This window comes from Leptodactylus fuscus, chromosome 3 (assembly GCF_031893055.1).
Source record: "Leptodactylus fuscus isolate aLepFus1 chromosome 3, aLepFus1.hap2, whole genome shotgun sequence".
In the NCBI taxonomy this organism is placed as follows: domain Eukaryota; kingdom Metazoa; phylum Chordata; class Amphibia; order Anura; family Leptodactylidae; genus Leptodactylus; species Leptodactylus fuscus.
Window position 1 is genome coordinate 101,841,660 of NC_134267.1, and position 21,893 is coordinate 101,863,552.

General features: G+C 39.9%; 1 protein-coding gene across 2 annotated transcripts in view; it reads left to right on the forward strand.

The window, feature by feature from the left end:
• CEP85L (centrosomal protein 85L) overlaps positions 1-18,048 on the forward strand; it is a 109,519-nt gene extending 91,471 nt beyond the window's left edge. For both annotated transcript variants that reach the window (XM_075268052.1, XM_075268051.1), the window contains exons 7-13: positions 1,860-2,012; positions 3,793-3,947; positions 7,139-7,256; positions 7,580-7,630; positions 10,134-10,241; positions 12,075-12,288; positions 13,202-18,048. In XM_075268052.1, coding sequence (XP_075124153.1) covers positions 1,860-2,012; positions 3,793-3,947; positions 7,139-7,256; positions 7,580-7,630; positions 10,134-10,241; positions 12,075-12,288; positions 13,202-13,368 — 966 coding nt within the window. In that variant the 3' untranslated portion in view covers positions 13,369-18,048. The remainder of the gene's footprint in view (positions 1-1,859; positions 2,013-3,792; positions 3,948-7,138; positions 7,257-7,579; positions 7,631-10,133; positions 10,242-12,074; positions 12,289-13,201) is intronic.
• Positions 18,049-21,893: the final 3,845 nt, after the last annotated feature.

Consider the following 21,893-nt stretch of genomic DNA (forward strand, 5'->3'; position numbering starts at 1 on the left):
AAGGTTTTTAGGACAACTCCCTGTCCATATGTACTGTATGGCCTCAATGACACTGCGCTCTCCTGGTTCTCCTCTTATCTCTCAGACCGCACCTTCAGTGTATCATTTGCGGGCTCTGTTTCCTCCCCTCTTTCCCTTGCTGTTGGGGTTGCTCAGGGCTCGGTCCTAGGCCCCCTCCTCTTTTCTCTCTACACAGCCCCCATTGGACAAACCATTGCCAGATTTGGCTTCAGGTACCATCTTTATGCTGATGACACCCAACTATACACATCTTCCCGTGACATCACCCCTGCACTCATACAGAACACCAGTGACTGTCTTTCTGCTGTCTCTAATATCATGTCCTCGCTCTATCTGAAACTAAATCTCTCTAAGACTGAACTACTACTGTTTCCACCATCTAATAGATCTGTCTCTGATATATCCATTGCAGTCTCAGGCATTACTATAACTCCTAGGCAGTATGCCCGCTGCCTCGGGGTCATGTTTGACGCAGACCTTTCCTTCACCCCACATGTTGAATCACTCGCACGTTCATGTCACCTCCACCTCAAAAACATCTCCAGAATACGCCCTTTCCTTACCAGAGATACACTAAAGACACTTATTGTCTCTCTGATTCATTCTCGCCTTGACTACTGTAACTCCTTACTAATCGGTCTTCCCCTCACTAAACTCTCCCCTCTACAATCTATTCTGAATGCAGCGGGCAGGCTCATCTATCAGGCTAGACGCTACAGCGATGCCTCTGGTCTGTGCCAGTCGTTACATTGGCTGCCTATTCAATATAGAATAAAATATAAAGTTATCACTCTCATCCACAAGGCTCTCCATAATGCCGCACCCCCATACATTTCCTCCCTCATCTCTGTCTACCGCCCAACCCGCGTTCTCCGTTCACTCAATGACCTAACACTTACATCCTCTATTATCAGAACCTCCCACGCTCGTATACAAGACTTCTCCCGAGTTGCACCACTTCTCTGGAATGCTCTACCCCGGACAATCAGATTAACTCCCAATTTCTACAGTTTCAAACGCAAACTAAAGACGCATCTTTTCAGACAAGCCTATCACAATGTCTAACGTAAACCCTTAACCCTCCTCTGTCCCCGCTCCCACATTACCCCACATGACATGATGTCATCTCAGGATAACTTTATAGGTCCAAGCTCCATCCACATGTTACAGGACACGACTGGTGACGGCTCATAAAGTCTTATGTTTGTGTAATGACAGTCACCTCTATTACAAAAGTGTCTGACCTCTGCATAAGTAATACCGCCCCTGCTACCTCTTGTGTCACCCCCTCTACCTCATAGATTGTAAGCTCTTGCGAGCAGGGCCCTCAGTCCCATTGTGTGAAATGATTTTCTTTGTAATGTATCTGTCTGTATTTGAACCCTACAAATTGTACAGCGCTGCGGAATATGTTGGCGCTATAGAAATAAAATGTATTATTATTATTATATTAATGTAAATAGAGGGGAGCCACTAACTCGACACTCTCATCTTTGAGCCAGAATGGAGAGCACAAGTGTTGTTTGTTCTGGTGGACTTTAGCCATCATTGTTTGGTTGTATTTGACTGGCTGCCATGTTGTACCACATATCTCCTGTAACGGCCTACAGGGATTACCAGGAGCTGGACCTGGAATGATTAGGGGCCACATTGTAAAAGGATATTGGACAAGATAACGCCTTTTAACGCCTAGAAAATTAAGCATATATCAATGGTAAACAAATCAGGAACATTTTATAAGTTGATTTAATGTATTAACTGGTATTTAGCTTATTATCAATGTAATATAAAAGTAATATGGATATTGATAACATTTTCTCTCTTTACCTAATATTTAGATAAAAACTAGAGACAAATACATTAATAGCCTGAGGAAGAAATGCCAAAAAGAAAATGAGCTAAACCGGGAAAAGCAGAGGCGTATTGAGACTCTGGAGAAATATGTGGCCGACCTGCCTACACTTGATGATGTACAGAGGCAGAGTGAAAGGGTAAGTAGATGTTCATTGGGATCTCCTGTTTCCAGTGTCAGTCTGAAAGACCTAGGGCCCACCAGAGGAGCTTGTTATGGGGGCTCACCCAACAGCTTTCTGTCTATAGCCTACACCAGCGGTCCCCAATATTTTTTCCACCAGGAACCAGTTTCAGCAAGACAAATTTTCTATGGCCCGGTGGGGGCGAGGAAGGGGTGTGGTTGGGGTGCGGGGTTAAGCATGGGGGTGATCGCTGCGCAGACCAGAAGACGCTCCCCGGTGGACACTTTGCAAACTCATTCAAATGAATGGGTTTAAAAAGTGACTGCCGGTTTCTGTCTCCTGTCCAGTTTATCGAGCAGAAGACGGAAACCTGAAAGCGGAGACTGGGCGCAGGTGTGAACCAGCCCTCATGCCACTGGGTCCATACTTTTATCCTCAGTTGTGAATAAAAAGTATGGTTATGTACATTACAGCTTAGTAACTCCATGTGCCTCATAGTAATAGCAGTTAACCCCATCATGTCCCTCACATTAACCCCTGTGTGCTTTGCATAAGGGTTACTGATATGTGAGACATATGGAGGTAATAATAATTATCTTCATCATTGAGGTCCTTTATTAGTTCCTGCATATGTCTCACATATTAGTAACCATTATGTGAAGCACACAGGGGTTAATGTAAGGAACATGATAAGGTTAATTGCTATTAATGTGAAGCACATGGAGTTACTAAAACTAGTTTAATAACCCCAAATTCCTGACATTAATAGAAGTAGCCCCCTCCCCCCCAGTAGGTACCTGGTGGTTTTTCTTTTTCACTTTGCTCTACAGAGCTCTTCTCCTCCTCCTGGGGGAGACTTTGCAGGATGCAGAGGGCAGGAGCTGAGCTGTAGCAGCAGCAAGGCCCCACACCCATTGCTGAGCTGGAGACTGGAGGAGGCGGGGCTATAACCTCTCATATAGCAGCTCACAGATCTTTCCTCGGAGTCTTCTTGCACGGGCGTTGCTCAGCTAGAAGTAACTACAAAGCCGCTGCACAATGAGTGCCCTCCCCCTAACGCCAGCCCTGTGGACCAGTGCAACATGCCCTGCGGCCCGGTACTGGTCCGCGGACTGGCGGTTGGAGATCCCTGGCCTACACCACAGATCCTTCACTGACATCTTGTATACTGTATATGATGACTATCCAGCATTATGGAGTATTTTCCCTGTGTTGTTATCTCCTGTAGTACTGTGGATGTCCCAATTATTTCATGGCCAGTTCATGTACAGTACTGTATAGGGAATGATCCTGTCATGAAGCACTTCACTCATGTGTGCTTTTACTGCACAGCGGCGCTTGCAATTTCATTTGGTATTCCGTTCGGGGGGTCCCCATGCGGACTTCCCCGGACAGAATACCAACACAGATGTGAATAAGTGGTAACTTGTGTTTTCTTGCAAACTGTGACTACTGAGCAACCCCTGAACTGCTGTTAGAAGGCAACAAGAAAGTCTGCCCTCGTTGGATATATTAAACTGTCCTGGATAAGGCCAAGTCCGTGTCCACTTAGCTGATCAGCACGTTAAATGGGAATACAAAGTGCTGTTTCTTGCAATGCTATAAACAGTTTGGGGGAAGGTACTCCTGCTGTAATGGTTTGTTGTTCTTAGGACATTGCTTAGTTTAAGGAGAGTCTATCCTGATGACTGATTCACTAAAAACAAGGCTTTTGTGTGATTGGCAATCTGAGTGCATTGTCTCTGTGAAATTGGAACAACACATTGTAACATAATGTCTTGTTTTATGTCTAAAGCTACAGGAATTAGAAGAAGAGAACAAACAATTGAAGGATACCATTATGTGTCTAGAAAAACTTGCCAATGAGTCGAGGACGCAATTTAGAGAAAAAGAAGCACAGACAGAGTGTCAGAAACAAAGGGAAAAAGAACTGGTTTTAACTGTTCAGAGGTAAGATCTAGATTTATTTTTTCTATAAATTCATGTTTTATTGTTTTTTTTTATTTAAACCAGAGGTTCTCAAACTTATTTCGTTTACCGCCGACTTTGAAAATCAATTATTTTCTAGCGCTGCCTAAAATTTTTAACTTTACCACATCTTTAAAATTGCAATCATTGCTTTAATTTAATTATAGCGGCCATATGAGTCTTATCCTGTTTCTGAGTTCAGACTTACATGAGACTGTTGTAATGAGAGCAATAAAACACAACTTTATAAAAATATTTAGAAAAACTTTTATTCAAATTAAAACACACATTTCAATTTAAATTTTAAAACTAATCTAACGTGAAGGGCAAATCTGATGATTTTTAACAAGTTTCTTAATATCGGGCTCGAATTTACTCAAAAACAGCTGTAAGTCAGCGCATTCGGTAACATGCAAACAATTTATCTTTTCTTGGTGTAGTGTAGTAGGTAGGTTTTGATTTGTGCCCACAAGGAGGCGTTATCGCCCACTTTGAGAGAGACTGATTTAAACTAAAATGTCCATAGAGTTATAAGAACTATAGGCTAAATAGATCTATATCTTCATTTGGCCTACAGTTGTCAATGTCCTCTCTATTAGCACAAGTCTTCTTTTTCTGCAGTATGTGCCTGTTTACACTGGACAATTCACTGCTGTCCTATGATGATTTTAGATTCCACAGAAAAGATGTGATCACCTTGTTTGATAGCCGCAACCTCTACACAGCCAGCTATCAGGAACATTTGTTCCTTGGACGGTCACTTTGGTTTTACTCTTTCCTTATCTACTTGATATGTGGGGCACATCTGGGAAATGTAATACACTTGATGTGCATGTATGAAATATTGATGTATTTATGATTGCTTCTGGTTAGGTCACCTAGCTTTTTGTTGTCTTTTTAACATAACATGTTTTGTAATATGATTTGAGTCAATAAATAATGGATTTTATTTCATTATTGATTAGTCCAGCACTGGTTAATTTCCTGTCTTTGGCATTGGAAATCTTTCTAACCCATTAATACATTGCCCAAATGTTACGTTTTATGCATGATATAGTTGGACTTCATACACATTGAGCCTTCTCTTAAGCTTTTCTGCAATCTTTATATGGAGTAGAAGTTCAGACATTGACTTACTGGATAAATTCGTTTTTAATGTTAAATGATTTTTCTGGGACTAAAATATTGATGACCTATCTCATCAGGTGTCTGAAACCTGAGACCCTCACAGATCAGCTGATCAAAGCATCAATGGTGTATCAGTGTGTGCTGCTTCTGCTTCATCAGCCATGTGACCAATGAATATGGCAACGGTCTATGAAGCAGAAGCAGCACACTCTGTGCTCCAATGGGGCTGAGCTGCAGTACCAATCACATGAGCTATATAATGTACAGCACATCAAAAGGAAAAGGGAATTAATACTCAGCCCATTCACAGTCCAACGCTTGACAATTCCACTCCTACATATAAATATCTTCGGTCAGCCTTGCTCGGATACAAAAAAACGTCTCCTTGTGCAAACGTCTCTGTGTGTATGTGCAAATGTGGACACTTGGAGTTTCTCGTCCTGAGACATTTCACCTTTAGTTTATGTAGAACATAGAATTTATATCACCAAGATGTGTTGATCCGGATGGAAAGAAGAACTTAGATGATATGTTATTAGACGGATCTCAGGACATTTGTCTGTCCTCACTATACATTTGAAAAACGTCAGGCAGAATATTATATTTATATGTTTATATTGTGGTTACGGCTTTGTCACAACACAAAAAATTATAATGTATGTTTTTTTCTTACCAAAGTTTAGTATTACTCGTTTTTATGTTTAATGTATTGTATAGGTGTGTAGCCTCGTTCCCATTTGTACTCTTAACTAATGATATCTAGGAAATGGTTAATGAACATGTGTGTTAATTGGTGGGACTACAAATGGGAAGGGGCAGGTTGTGTACGATCAGGCTTTGAAAAAGGAATAACAATTCCGAAACGCGTCAACCTGGACGTATATTTTTGTGACACGTTGTGATGATGGAATACTTTTTTATCTGGAACCATATACTAAAATAAAGAGGAAGATTTTATTACGAACACGGCTGTGCTAGATACTCCTTTTATCTTTGGATATATAATGTACAGTGTTGTGTTTGGTAAGAGTGAAGAGTCTGCAGCCCTTGCTAGATGCTGTGGTCTCTTCAAACAGTTGATCAATAGGAGTGCTGGGCTTCACACCCCAACCAATCTAACAGTGATGACTTATCCAAAGGATAGGTCATAAATATTTTGGCCCAAAAAACTTTGACATTTTTACTATTTTTTTTACATGTCACTATTTTCTATTGTAAAGATATAGATATATAAGTCTAGATGAAGTTTTCTACATCTGCGGATGACACATAATTCACAATTGTTGATAGCCACAACTCACTTCTTTCCCCTTTATTCACAACGATCTCTGTCCTCTGTTTTGTCTGAAGTTAATGAACGTCTCCAGACAATTGTCTATGATAAAATTGGCTGCTGTAAAGCAGATCTCCAATTGCTGTTAACACATATTCAGATGGCTACACCCATACTCCTGTACAGAAAATAGGGTAAAAAAAAACTATAATTCAAAATTAATCGGGAACTAATTTGTAAAAAAAAAAAAAAAAAAAAAAGTAGATTGAACGTTCCCTTTAATTTTTTTGCTATACTTAATGTTCTATCACAGCTATATAGCACTGACATAAAAAAAATTTGACCAAAAGAAAATATGCGGAACATTAGATAAGCACAATGAAATTAAAGGGGTTATACAACCAGAATCTTTTATCCCATACACAGCAGTGTCAGTACGAGTACGAAGATGTTTCACTCCTGTTCAGAATGATGACTTGGATGTAGAATGCACGCCCTGCTCATACATTTCACTAAGAGGTAGCCGACTGCTGTACAGCCGTTATTCCTTCATAGAAACTAATAGAGCAGAGGCATATATTCTGAGGATCAGTGGGGTCTCAGCAGTGGACCCCCAGTTATCAGAAATTTAGAATACTTTATTTTCATGACATAACCCCTTTAATTCTTTTTTATATGGTCTTCCTATGTGTGAACTAGTTGTATTTTGTCTTAACTTAAGTCATATTGCCAGTTTTGTATTGTAAAAGTATTCTGTTCAATGTCCCTACAGCTTACAGCAAAAAGTCCAAAAATGCCTGGAGGATGGTGTCCGACTCCCAATGCTAGATACAAAACAACTACAATGTGAAAATGAAAGGCTCCGAGAGCAAACGGAGCGCGCTAACAAGGTAAGATGTGGAACCAAAGGATCATATACATTATTCTAGAAATCATTGTCAAATTAAACTGAAATATGATATGTGCAAATACTTCACAAAAATATTGGTATTGTTACAACCATACCCATACCCATAATGCCATAGCTTGTGCCTTGGCCAGATTTACCACCCTGAATTCAGCTTGGCTAAACTGAACTTGAAACACTGAGCTCATTTCAGCTGAACTGGGTTTGGACCAGTAACTCTGGCTCATACACTGGCTGAGTTTTCCAGCCTTGTGAATGTGGCCTATCTCTTTATTTTATTACTTTGTTTTTTTTGTGATTTTTCAGGTAATAGACAATCAACAGAGTCAAATAGATGGCATGACTGCAGAAATACAGGTAAGAGCCTGTTAAAAGCTTTATTGCTTAAATAATTAAATGAATCGGACATGAGTTGCCATTGTATTTATTTCCTTTATTAATTTTGCCATCATATTCCGCAGCGCTTTACAGACAATGTCAGTCACTGTCCCAAGTACGGCTCACAATCTAAATTCCCTATCAGTAGGTCTTTGGAGTGTAGGGGGAAACCGGAGTACTCAGAGGAAACCCACCCAAACATGAGAGGAGAACATACAAACTCCTTGCAGATGTTGTCCTTGGCAGGACTTGTACCAAGTAACCACTGAGCCACCATACTGCCCTTCCAATCCTTCTTCCATCTGCATATTGTAGTCCATCATAAACTTATCACCTATAACTTGCTTTTTATTAGTAACAATATATTAGGTCTTTTTACAGTTAACTAATGTTCCATGTACAAACATGTTCTTCCTTACATTACCTCTTATTGGCTTGACCTATAGATGTAGCTAAGTTTAACTTATATCAGCAATAACTTCACTGCTTGAATGGATTTCCTATTGCAAGTTATCAGATACAAGTTAAACATGGCTACCTCTGTATCCTAAGATGAGTAGCGCCAGAGATCCAACTTTTCAAGGAAACAAAAATCTATTTCTTAATATAGTATTTCATTTAGAGTTATTTACGCTGTGCGTGTCTGGCCACCCGGTGGTTGAGTTGTGGGTTGCAGCCTGTTGAAGCTTTTGCTAGCATGTCACAATAAAGTATGGGTAAAAAATATGCAAATCTATTTTCCAGGATGTAATTAGGAGAACAGTGCACTCTGTATGCCACCCTCTAGAGGGCAGCATCCTTAACATCATGTATGACTTAGTTAATAAGCCTACTAACATGATGCGGAGTTTATTGCCAAATTAGTATTTCTATTCCAAAAGGAACAGATTCCCAGCTATGGACAGCGCTGTTTCGGCCTTTTGGGCCTCCTCAGCATAGCGCAGGGATACTGATTTGGCAGAGTGAGAGACTATAGACCAGGGTCAGGGGATAATCGTACATATATGTAATTTGTATTGTGAGAAATTGGAGCCTTTAAATCTTTCCCAAAATTTGCGGAAAGTTTAGAGTTTGCACTTCCTCAGCACTCAAAGAAAATATGTTCTCTGCAGCCCTGATGCATCACAGAGATTTTTACTTTTTTTTTTTTTTATCCAGGCTCCAAGCTGCAATTCATTACCATTATTAAGGTTTTAATTTAGAATTAAGTGGCGGCACTATTTATTTTTTCATCCACAGCCTGGATATTTTAATAGTTTTATGAAAATCAATAAACTTGAAATTACAAAGTTACTTTCAGACCAGGAGCGGACATGATTGCTTTTGGGAGTACCATGAATGTGTAGATAGGCAGCTTAGCTTTCAGAAAGCTGTAAAGTGTTTTTTTGGCAAATGATTAATAACAGGAGGGATTTGGGTGTGTAGTTCATTATTCATTGTCTGGAAACATGGCCTGAGGTGGAGCAGACTCCTATAATTACCTGCCAGAGCCCCCGTCTGTCCCCACCGCTTGATTAACTACATATTGTGTCTGCAAATCAGGTATTGCCTTTTTAAATATTTTATGGAGGACGCTCATCGGAAGGCTTTGGCATTCTTTTAGCCACTTATCATGGTTTATCAGGACTTCCCAAAGCATAAAACCACTTCTGGTCACACCGGAAGGGCTGGTGCAATGTGAGGGATATGAGGGAGGATACTCCTGTTAGGAAATGAGGTCTCTGGTTGGATGTGGCACTCTAGTACATAAACTATGGAGGAAAAAGTGGTGCTATATTCCTAGGGACTAAAATTCATGTGTGTGTGTGTGTATATATATATATATATATATATATATATATATATATATATATATATATATATATATATATATATATTGGAAGGCCCTTGATAGATACTGCACTGTGTGAACAGCATAGTGTGTTATCAGCTGTTCTGTTCTCAATATATTTTGAAGTGGACAACTTCTGTACAGCTTCTAGTTTTATCCAGAACTGAATACTTATACCTTCCTAACTCATGACACCTTGATCTTGATGACACATAAGATGATATAATGGGAGGAAAAAGAAAAATCTAAGTTTTTGGCAATGTGTGTCTTACATTTTCTTATGTTTGAAGAGGACCTGTTAGTTCTCCTAACATGTTTCTTTTAGTAAACCATGAATTATTTTCTATTAATAACTATGTGTTGTACTGTTCCTCTGCTACTTCTCCTGAATATTTATCAATATATTATCTGAGCTTGAACATTCCCCTTCTTAAAGGACATGGTTGGCACTGATTGGACAGTGCCTGAGTTATGGAACTCCAAATTGTCAATTTACTTGGAATTTTTTGGAGGAACCACAGAGAAATGGCATAAAGCAGATAATAGACATGTCTGGAGAGATGACAAGTTCTCTGTAAATTGAAACCTTTATCTGTTACAGTTATTATCACATCATTAATGCTGTACATGCTTTTTTCTTTTTCACCCTAGACCTTAAGGGATAAATTGTTCCAGCAGGGTTCCTGTGTTCTAGAACTTGAAAAGCAGTTTGCAGAGCAAGCAGACGGCTCACAAAAGCTTCACACGTTTTTCCTGGAAGTATGTAACTAACTACTCTATTGAAAATGTACCATTATTATCGTTGTTGTTGTTTTTTTATTTTATGGTATTTTTTAATGCTATTATTATGTATTATTACTTTTTTAATCTATATATATTTTTGGTCAGGAACGCTCCCATGAAAAATGTCTACTTTTTGCTTTGATTTTTGAAAAATTGTTAACATTTCTGGGAAATTTCTGGGCAATAGGAAATGTTAACAGTTATAAGGAAGGCTTGCTTCTGTTCCCTCACCTCGCCGAATGCTCTAGCTGTTTATTATCTAACTTGTTCTTTCTGCACAGAGGTAGAAGCCATGCTGTCCGCAGCATCTAATTGGCAGTGACAACCGAGGTTGACAGTCTAATAACTCTTTTACCCTTTCCTGCTTTTAACCAGGCAATGAACCTAACCTTAAGATAGCAGTTTTCTGCACAGTGGTAGTTTTATATTATATTATACATTATATTATATTATATTCTGTGTGTGGATGTTTATCAAATGCAATAGTTTAGACATTTCTTTATTGCATTAATTGATGGTAAGCTTATAGTTATGAAACAAAGCTGCACATTTTGTAGAGCAATGTACTAGGGCTGCTGAAGATTTTATATTATTAGAGACATTTTACTGTGTTAAGGGTAAATGGGGTTCATGCTAAGTAGTGTTAACTAAGTGCTAGTTCACACGGACACAGAGGGGGCAGATTATGGTACGGAATCCACGTCATAATCCGCCCCCCTCACAATGGTGGTCTATGGAGAGGCATGTTGCCGCTCACAGAAAAAAGAGGTGAGCTACCCTTTCTTAAGGCGGATTCCGTGGCTCATTGAGCCGTGGTGTTCGCCTCGCAGCAGCACTCTCCGGACCAGACCCATTCATTTTGGGCCTACTCCGGAGGTCGCGGCAAGCGTATTTTGGTCCTGATTTTGACGCGGACCAAAATACGCTATTGCGTCCCATCGTGAACTAGGCCTAATGAGTTCAAACTTTTCTTTATCACACATAAAACCAACATAAAAAAAAAAGAAGAAAAAGCACTCCACATGCAACAGCAGGTGAAGGTATATACGTTTTCATCCTATAGTCTGTCTCAGTATTCCAAAAGTGAGCAAGAGCAATGTGTCATGTCATAGATTGCATAATAAAGATAGTACAAGGTAGGTGTAAACTGGAATAATGCTTAGAATTTAGGAGGGCTCAAGTCGGCAAGCTAAAGCAGTAATATAGAAATTAAGATAATATAGCCACTAGCAAATACAGTGCTTGAGAAGCTCATGCAAAGGTCCAACTGTTCCTTGTCTGGCAGACAATCAAAAACCAGCCATGTACCCCATATGACCATAGATTTACAGGCGCATTTCATTTTAAGATAAACTCCCCTCTCTAGTTATATAACTGTATTAATTTTATAAGTTCCCTTCGAGTGGGAAGCTTGGATCAGCCTGGCTTCCTTGCCTGATACAAGACTCTTTGGACGTCCAAGGAATTATCATTTACCTACCTCTTCCAGTTATGGGCTTCACAAAGTCACAAGAAGCTGCATGATCAGTGCAAACAAATGACAAGAACACAAACCAGAGAATAATAGAACTAAGATTAGTGGTGTAAAAAAAATTGATGCCATCTTAGTAAAATCCTAGCGTCTAGGTGTGGTAATGGCAAATTCCTGCAGGTTGGAAGAGAGTGTTCTTATCTGTTATTGGTTAATGTAACTCTACTGAACTGCAGTAGGTTTAGAGTAGCGTATCTTTATTGTGGTGTCTCTATACAAGCTGGGGATATGCCCTTTCATCAGGCTGTATTAAATGAATGTTCTTCTCCCCCATGTAGAACCAGAAATTAAAAGAAGAAAACGCTTCCATGTGCAGGCAGCTGGAAGAGTTACTGGTGTCCAGACAACCACTGTCGGAGAAAATGCCAGTGGCTGAGCAGCTGTTTAAGGAGATGTCCCACTGTCTGTTTGACTTGAAAGCACTCTGCAGTATTCTGAATCAGCGCGTACAGGGCAAGGAGCCCAATCTTTCTCTGCTCCTGGGCATACGTTGTAAGTTCTCTCAAATATTTCACTAAATAGCTCATTCTTGCTGCTAGAATCTTGTTTTATGCAACCATAGTGTATATACTTTAAGCAGAGATTTTGATGGAGTTGAAGCACAGAGTCTCTGAATAGAGGCTGAGAACAAGTGCTAGCCATGTGCAATTGCTAAAGTTTTGTTTTTTTTTACAAAAGAGACTGTATTCTGGAGAAATATAAAGCTGAGTTCCCCCTGAGGTTTTCGGTCCGGATATTGATGTGGAATCCACCTCAGAATCCGGCTCCAAAAAAACACCTCCCATTGACTTCAATGGGAGCCGTTCACTTCTTTTTTGCGTTAGCGTTTTTTGCCCCTTGCGGAAAAAAAGAATCGGGCTGCCCTATCCCGCTGCAGATTCCGCTGTGGTGCGACCATCCCTCCAGACTAGGCCCATTCATTAATCAGGAGCGGGATGCCGGTGCACTGCACTGCTAGCCACGGGAGGCGTTTTTGTACTGGATTCTGAGGCAGTCTCCTCGTCAAAATCCGCTCAAAAAAACCCAGTGTGAACTCTGCTTTAAAGGGTTGTTGCACTATTTTTTTACCCTATGGGGAAGCTTAAATGGACAAATACTATATGCTCATTTGGCTTTATTAACATAAGACTAAACAATCCCTTTAAATGATAGAGACATGCTTATTCATCATGGTATCTGCCCTTGTAGTCTGCCTGAGTAATCAAAGAAGACCTAAGTCTCCTTTGACTACATACTTAGTGATCCCTGGAACACAGACTGTTACAGCAATTGGTGCCATTATGTGACTATAGTAAAATCATTAGCTTTATTAGAGATTGTGGCACAAGTTTTCACTGTAAAAATCCGTTCTAGTCTTGCCCTCCATCTGCTTTGTGACAACTTTAACATGTCTCTTTCTCCACAGCTGCCAACTCCAGTTCTGAAGAAAGTGAAGCCAGCAGCCACAGCACTGAAGCTTTGACTAAGAAACTGGCAGACGCACGGCAGCTCCGAAAAGACATAGATGAACTGCGGACAACCTTATCGGACTGCTATGCTCAGGATATGGGGGACAATTGTATTACCCAATGATTGACTGGGACTTTATACTTTCACATTAAATGCTTCACCTCCATTTCTGTCTGGAGCCATATACTGGAACATTACTATGCACAACACCTGAGGTGCTTTGTCTCCATTTTACCACTCCTCTACACAAATGAAGCTAGTCATTTCATGGATTGTCCTCTTCATCTGACACCCTGCAAACATGAACTACTGAATGACAAACCTGCGAATGTATAAAAATAACCTCTGTTTCACACATTGTTATAATGGATGAATGTAAGACAACTTGGAGAGTGGAGGCTGCAAGTCTGGTACTTTTGTTTTGGTCTGCAATACCTATTGCTATCAAAATTGTTGATTTTGAGTGTTAGAAAATTGGCATAGGCAAGGCTCATCTAGTTAAGAGCATCTATCTTTTGTGTTTTCCATCCATTACCATTTTTTTTTTACAGCTGTCACTATGGCCATATTCACTCAATTGCAAAAGTTCCTTGTAAATCGACAGTAATGTTAAATTTTCAGGGGGATTGACAAGGCAAGATTAGGCCATTTATAAAGCCACCAAAACGTGAAGAAAGCCATTATTTCAAATGGAAGCTTTACCGTCCCATTAAGCACACTCCAACGGTGTTACATTCTGCTGGTTTAAAGGCCTAAAAACAAATCCTTTTCACTTCCAAGTCATTTTCAGCAGGTCGATAGACTTTTTATTTTGCTCTGTTGTACAGTAATCACATTTACTCACGACAGCCAGGCAGTAACTTTTTTCATTCTGGATGCACAGATCCAAAAACAGGCTATAATACAGTTGGGGTGGGGGTGTAAACATAAAACGTAACATTTCAATGAACACAATAGTGCGGTAAAAAAAAAGTGCAAAGTTTTAGAATTTGGAATAGAACAGACTGGCTCTTCTCCTGGTTATATTTACATTCAGATAAAAATGTGGTACTCTGGTTATGTAAGAACACCTACCTGCCAAAGTAGGGGACGGGCTTAAGAGCTCTATTCACTGAAGCTTGTTACATGGTTTACTAGCAGACTGAGCACCCATATGCCACAGATGACAACAGTATTACAAATCAGTCCCTGTTTGATCATACATGACTAGTGTGAACAAGGGGAGGTATAAAACTTGACTGCAGGAACTTCTTAGTACTCATAAATTTGTTTGGCATTTCAGAATACGAGTCTTTCCTGTGTGCTTGGTAGAATTATATTTCATCTTGTTAGTATAAGAATACCCCAGTAATTCTTAAAATTTCACAGAAATTACTTCTTAAAGGGGTTATCCAGGTTCCAAAATTATCTGCAAATACATCCACAGCATTGCTAAATGCTTACTGTTTCCTTGTGCAGCCTTTTCTTGGCTTTACTTGAGACTCCTTGTATCACTGTTATTTACATGTAGTGAATGTGTGAACGTTTCCCACGATGCATCTGCCTGCTCTGCCTTCCAATAAAATCACTCACACAGTTAAGGTCACATGATGCTATGCTGTTTCATTTGTAAGCTCCCTCCCTTATAGAGAGGGAGAGCAGGGAGATGCATCATTAGAAATGTAGGTTTTTGGGTTTTTTTTACAGATTCATTGCGTGTAAATAAGAGATACAAGGAGTCACAAGTAAAATAAAGCCAAGAAAAGGCTGCAGTGAAAGGAAACAGTGAGTACATGGCACTGTTGTGGATGCATTTGCAGATAATATTTGGAACCTGGATAGCCCCTTTAATTTCTTCTGGACTGATATTGTCTGAATGGTTTCTCTGTGCAATGTGTGTCCAAGATAAAACCGAGAAAATGACTGCAATTTAAATTTCTTAAAGGAAATTGTTCACATTAAGGTATCAGCCTCTGCAGACAGTTTTCAGTGCTACTTGAGTTGATAAGTCGTAAGGCAGACCTTTGTCTCACAAGAATAATACCGGCAACTAACTTCCACTTTCAACCACTATGCATGACTTTAGTTGTGTTCTTGCATCTTTCCATTTCCTATACTTCATAGCACATAGCTATGTACATACTAGAATTTTATATATACATATAGGTGTTTAGTCTGCCAAGCAGATATACAGTAGACAACATAACTTTATATACCACTTACTGTAGTTCATGGTTTGGGTTGTTTTTATGACTGCTACATAAAATTAGCATAATCTAATAGGATCACGCTGTCAAACAATAACTGTGCGTAGCAGCTTGCTAAGACAATCGTATTCTTGACTAGAATCTTTACTATTTAAACATTTTGAGTACTTAGGTCCACCTATAGATCTACTGTAGCAAAATGGCACTGGCATGTAAAGCTTTTTGGCTGTGCCCACTTATTGCTTATATACCTATATATACACCAGTGTAATGGGGGGTTAAATTATTGAAAGAATATGCTACAAATTATTTGGTTGTCAACAAAATGTATTTATTATTATTATTGTTATGTTATCTTTTTTCTTTCATATATTTCTAAATGCACTGTTGTGTTAAGTCCTGGCTCGCACTTACACAAGAAGGTGATAAATATGTTTTTAATGAAGGCAATGAAACGGAACACATAATACTGCACATTGTCCGTGTAATGGCTGACCTTCTGAACAGATGAACTCTGCACAATGGGAGTCTTCATTAAACCCTGTTGTGCCTCCCAAGCATACCAGGACTGTATTCGTTATCATTAACTAAGGACATTAATTGTCTTTTTACTCTTCCCTGTAGTCTTTTGTTAAATAGTTCACCAAATGTAGTACTTCTTCAGATTGTAGACTGAATTGGCACACCATATTTGTGACACCTTTCTCACCTTTTTTATGTTACAATTCCTGAGAGATCCGATGAGTATTACAATCACTGGGCCTCGCAAGGAAAAAGCGTCAGTATTAACCAATCAGAATCCACATTTCATTTTTGTAGAGCAAGTTTTACAGTACAATAACAGATCTGATTGGTTGCTGTAGACATCGCTAAGGGCGGGTTCACATCTGTGCCCGGTCTCTGGTTTAGCCAATCCAGCCAGTTTCGGTCTACTGCACCGCAAAACTGGACAGGAGGTGGAAACCCGGTGGTCAACTTTCAAACCCTTTCACTTGAATGGGTTTGCAGAGGTGACCACCCGTTTGCATCCACGGGGAAACTGTTTGTTTTTTTTTTAGCCGGACACAAAGTCGAATATGCAGGACTTTGTGTCCAGTTTCGTGGGGCAGAAGATGGAAACCGGCTGGATTGGCTAAACCGGAGAATGGGCGCAGATGTGAACCCGCCCTTAGACTTAAATAGCCCAATTTTTTAAATGCAGTGCAGAGGAATTTATTAAAACTAGTGCAAAGGAAGTGGCGCAGTTGCTTATAGCAACCAATCAGATTCTTGCTTTTAAATTACAAAGGGCCTCTGAAGTATAAGGACTCTGATTGGTTGCTATGGGCGTCTGCCTACTTTTTATTGCAGTAGGGATTATTTTTCTTGAATGTGTTATGCCCTGTACTTGTTTTATATTGTGCAGATGGAAATACATTTGTTAAGAGACATTTCAGGAAGTAATGCCAGAGACTAATATTTCATATTCTGTTTTCTTATATTTATCATGTTCTAAATGGTAACATATGATAAATAATTCATTAGCAATATGATCCTACTTGTGCCTTGCACCAGCCTGTATTTATCACCGTTATACCCACTCATCCTGTTTCTTTTTAGCTATTCTATTTTTTTTCTTATGTTCCATTTCGTACATAGGAAAAGTAAGGAAGTTCAGGATTTCCTAATTATTTTGTAAGGTTTTTGCGAACAGAATTTAGTACCAGGGAATATCCAAGTTGGCACATTGGGCTCCTGTTACCAAAGCCATTTGATAGGGGAAAAAGTGATCTTGTTGCCATTTTCTCCAAGACTATTGTAAGAGATGAGGCTCATGTTTGTACCTGATCAGAAGGAGGAATTGCCCATAGCAGCTGGTTGGATTCCAACATTAGTTCTTCATAGGCCCTTTGGAAAGCCGTGATCTGATTGGACACTTTGGGCAAATCTTCTAATATTCTGCACTAATTTTGACAAATTTATTCTAATAAACTTTATAGCCTTCTCTTACGCTTTCCAACTTCGGTGGTATGTAGTCCCATGTGAAAAGTGAACCTGCGCTTAAATTCATGACCGGATCGCTGCAAGTGAAAAAAATAATAATCTGGACATCGCATCAAAGACCTTTTTGCCCATTAAAAGTGTAATTTATATGGTAGGATTTTATGTTGAAGATGACATGGGACACTACTACTACTATTCTTGTACATAGATGTATTTTATTGTTTATTTACTTGCTATACATAGTGTGCATTGGGTGTGTTCCTATTTATTTGTGTTTTTGCAATACATGGCTGTATGAGGGCAGTTGCTATTTTAAAGCACAGCTTTAGGTGTGAGAATTGGAAACTGTTTGCAGGTTCCTGGTATGGATCCTTGAAAATACCTCATGTAAATACAGTTGTCATGTTGTTGTAAGTAGATGGACGCCACTGGATGGTTGCCAATTTATGCCTTTACTTTTCAAAGGCAGCATTATTATTTTTTTGTAATTTTAGATTTACAGCTAGAATTTTGAATGCCAAAGTTCTATTTATGAGAAAAGAAATCTTACATTTTAGCAAGTACAACTTTTTCACTGGATTTTGTTTATGCTTTTCAATATGTTATTGCAGAGTAAAATGCATTTTGTTACAAAGCATTGTCTTGTTTTTTATGATTCTGTTTATTCCTTCATGTGTTATATCTTTTTTACAGATTTCAGATGACATAAATGAAGTTCTGTACCTTCAGTGAAATAAGATTAAGATGCAAAGGATCATTCAAATATGTTTTGTACTATTACCTTGCATGGCATATCACTAGGATATGTTAAATTTTTAGGAGTAATTCCATTGGAGAACTTGGATTCATAATTAGAGATGAGCGAGTAGTATTCGATCAAGTAGGTATTCGATCGAATACTAAGGTATTCGAAATATTCCTACTCTATCGAATACTACTAGCTATTCGCAGTAAATATTCGATTCAGAACCAGTGTATATAGCATTCAGCAAATCAACGCTGGTTCTGCAGCAGGCTCGTCCTTGCTAGTCGGGAGAGCTGATAGCTTGCTGTTATGAGGGAGCTTACTTTTTGTCATAGGAATGAATTGACCAGCGTTGATTGGCCAGTGTACAGCATTCGGCCAATCAACGCTGGTTCTGCCGGAGGCTCATCTGTGAGGAGGCGGAGTCTAAGATTGGACCACAGCAGTCTTCATTGTGGTCCGATAATAGACTCCGCCTCCTCACAGATGAGCCTCCAGCAGAACCAGCGTTGATTGGCCGAATGCTGTACACTGGCCAATCAACGCTGGTCAATTCATTCCTATGACAAAAAAGTCAGCTCCTTCGAAAGGACGAGCCTGCTGCAGAACCAGTGTTGATTTGCTGCAGGCTCGTCTTTGCTAATCGGGAGAGCTGGCAGCTTGCAGTTACGAGGGAGCTTACTTTTTATCAGCGCAACTGCAAGCGCTGTGCAGTTAAAGCGCACGGACCCCATAGACTATAATGGGGTCCGTGCGCTTTAACTGCACAGAGCTCCTCCTAAACACTCTCCTCCTGCTACTTGTGGACTTGATGACTCTCCTTTAGTCGAATAGTGGTTTCCCCTGAAACAAGCATTTTTTCCCATAGACTATAATGTTATTCGATATTCGATTGAGTAGTCAAATATTGAGGCTCTACTCGAAACGAATATCGAATCTCAACTATTTCACTGTTTGCTCATCTCTATTCATAATGGAACACATGGTGCTATGTCAGATTCATTGTATGATGGATCCATATTGACACCTGACAAACCTAATCGACATTTAATTCAGTCTTCATACAATTTCTACAAAGTTTCCATTGCTTTGGTGGAAAGAATAGATCTGCCTGCTGTGGTATGTTTTGGGTTTCTTTGTTGATCTACAAATGAGCTCTTTGGCTGTAATGTCGATGTTGCCATTTATGCTAGGTTCACACTGGCGCCGGCTCTCCATCCACAGACCCTATTTACTAAAGAAACTGAAAGCTATCTTCGGTGGTCTCTTCGGAGTCTACAACAGGGGCATTGGCAACCCCACTCTTTTGCATATTGACAAAAACAGTGATATCTTGGCAAGAAAACAAACCATTCACTAGGGAAAATGCTGGTGACTCTTAAACGCCGGCAGTTTCCCCATAGATATAATTGTAACAGAAAGTTACAAACTCCAAACTTTCTGTTTAAAGCGCTGCGGGAAGAAATGTAATGTGTTGCCACCACGTTTTTCCTGCATCGCTTTTTGGCTATGGGACGTCCCATGGGGCTTTAAACCTGAAACAAGTTTTTACCTGAATGGACACCACTTCAGTTTAATAGGGAGTTTGTCAAATATGCTTTCCAAGCCAATAATAGTTCCTTGTAGGGAACTTTAATAACACTACAGACAAAACTATGGCTGCAAATTTATGAAGCATTGCAGAGATATCTTTTTAAAGGAAAGGGGCTCTATCAGCAAAATCATGCTGCTAGAGCCCCACATATGCATGCATAGCCTTTAAAAAGGCTATCCAGGCACAGTTAATGTTATATTAAACTACCTCCCCCCGCCGTTTTAAAATAATAACCTAAAAAAGAATGTGCTCTACTTACGTGCACCCTAGGCGGGCATTCAGGGTGTGTCTCCATCTTCGTCCACGCCTCTTCTTCCTTCCTCCGGTCCCGTTCTCCGGCGCTCGCGGACACTGATATAAAAAAAAATAGCTTGGGCGCATGCGCAGTAGCATGCGGCTTCTACTACGGCTACTGGCATGCGCCCAGGCTATCACTGTCCGTTCGCGAGCGCCGGAGGAGGACGGGACAGGAGGACATCGGAGGAAGAAGAGGCGTGGACGAAGATGAAGACACACCCTGAATGCCCACCCAGGGTGCACGTTCTGTAAGTAGAGCACATTCTTTTTTAGGTTATTATTTTAAAACGGGGGGGGGGGGGGTAGTTTAATATAACATTCACGGTACCTGAATAGCCTTTTTAAAGGCTATGCACGCATATGTGGGGCTCTATCAGCATGATTTTGCTGATAGAGCCCCTTTAAGGATATGGAAATTTTCTGCAAGTGTATTGATGGTGGTTCCAATATACCAGATTTGCCTATAGACAGCTGCAACTGATCTTGCTTTCCTTTGCAATTGCCATTGAACAGCACCCATTTTCCTGTTATTGATAAGATAAGATATTCCTTTAATAGTCCCACAATGGGGAAATTTCAGTGATACAGTTTCATAGATGGTACAGTAGTATATAACAAGAGAGAAACACATACAAGCTCATGGCAGATAGAGAAATCCTAGGAATCATAGCAACTAAAACGAAAGAAACACAGACACACTGCAGGATCATTTAGTTCTCTGTGCGGAGTGATGTTAATAATACAGCCGAATGTGGTTGGGGGACACGAGGGGGGGGTCACAGCATGTAGGTATAACAAGCAGAAAAACATTTTTGCAGAGGTGAGGGACATATGCAGCTATCATGATAACGTGGTAGTTCTTTGGTAGGTGGTGAGATCTCCTGCTCACAGCTGATAGTTCGGTATCTTGCATCAGCACTATTGTCCATTAACCACAAAAAAAATGCCCCAAATGTCCTTCATCACAAGCCCTCCTGCTCCTCCTTCCTTCTTACCACTGTGTTCTACTTCCCCAAAGAAGTCTGAAGCCATCCAGGTAGACAGGGTGCTGTTCTCTTGCCAAACTTCCATAACTCCTGGGGTAGGTGGGTGATGGTAGGTTCCCAGGCTGTAACACGTGTCCACAGTAATAGAAAGAAATACCAGTCAGCTGTAGGCATCTTCACACATCAGCAATAGACTCCAAAAATCATCTCCTTCAACGAAGAAGTCCGCATTTCCATGTAGGTTTCTCCTCCATGCCGCATGGTGTCCATGCTGTCCTAGCTCTGGGGGGATGGTAACAGGCACATGTGTACACACAGGAAATGAGCTGAACCAGGTCTTGAGTCCATGCTTTACAATAGAAACAAAAGGAACAAAAAACTCCACAGGGTCTTCCATTCGATTTATAGTTGCTAATTCATAGTGCTAGTTTGCTTGGTTACAGGATTTTTTAAGATACAGAGAAAAAGAGTGAAAAAGGAATACAGTCACCCTATGCCAGACAAATGTGACAATTTTGATGTCTCCCCACCCCCAGTGCAATTTAAGGCTGATATGCATAGTGATAAAAAAAAAAGCTGATTATTTCTTTAATGGTTTGTGGCCACAAAGTTTCGATTTCAGCTTCTCTTAAAGGCCACCATGCTGCACTATGATTGGTTTGGAAGTCTTTTCAGAGCTGACAGACTCTCTTATTGCTGACAATAATATTTATGAGCATATTTCAATGCAAGCTTGTAATAATTGGGTTGAGGTAAAGTGCTATGTATAGACTTTAGAGATCATATTTGTTACTAGATGCAAAGAAAACTTATTTATAAAGATGTTTCAACCATGTATGTAATTGAAATTCTCCAAC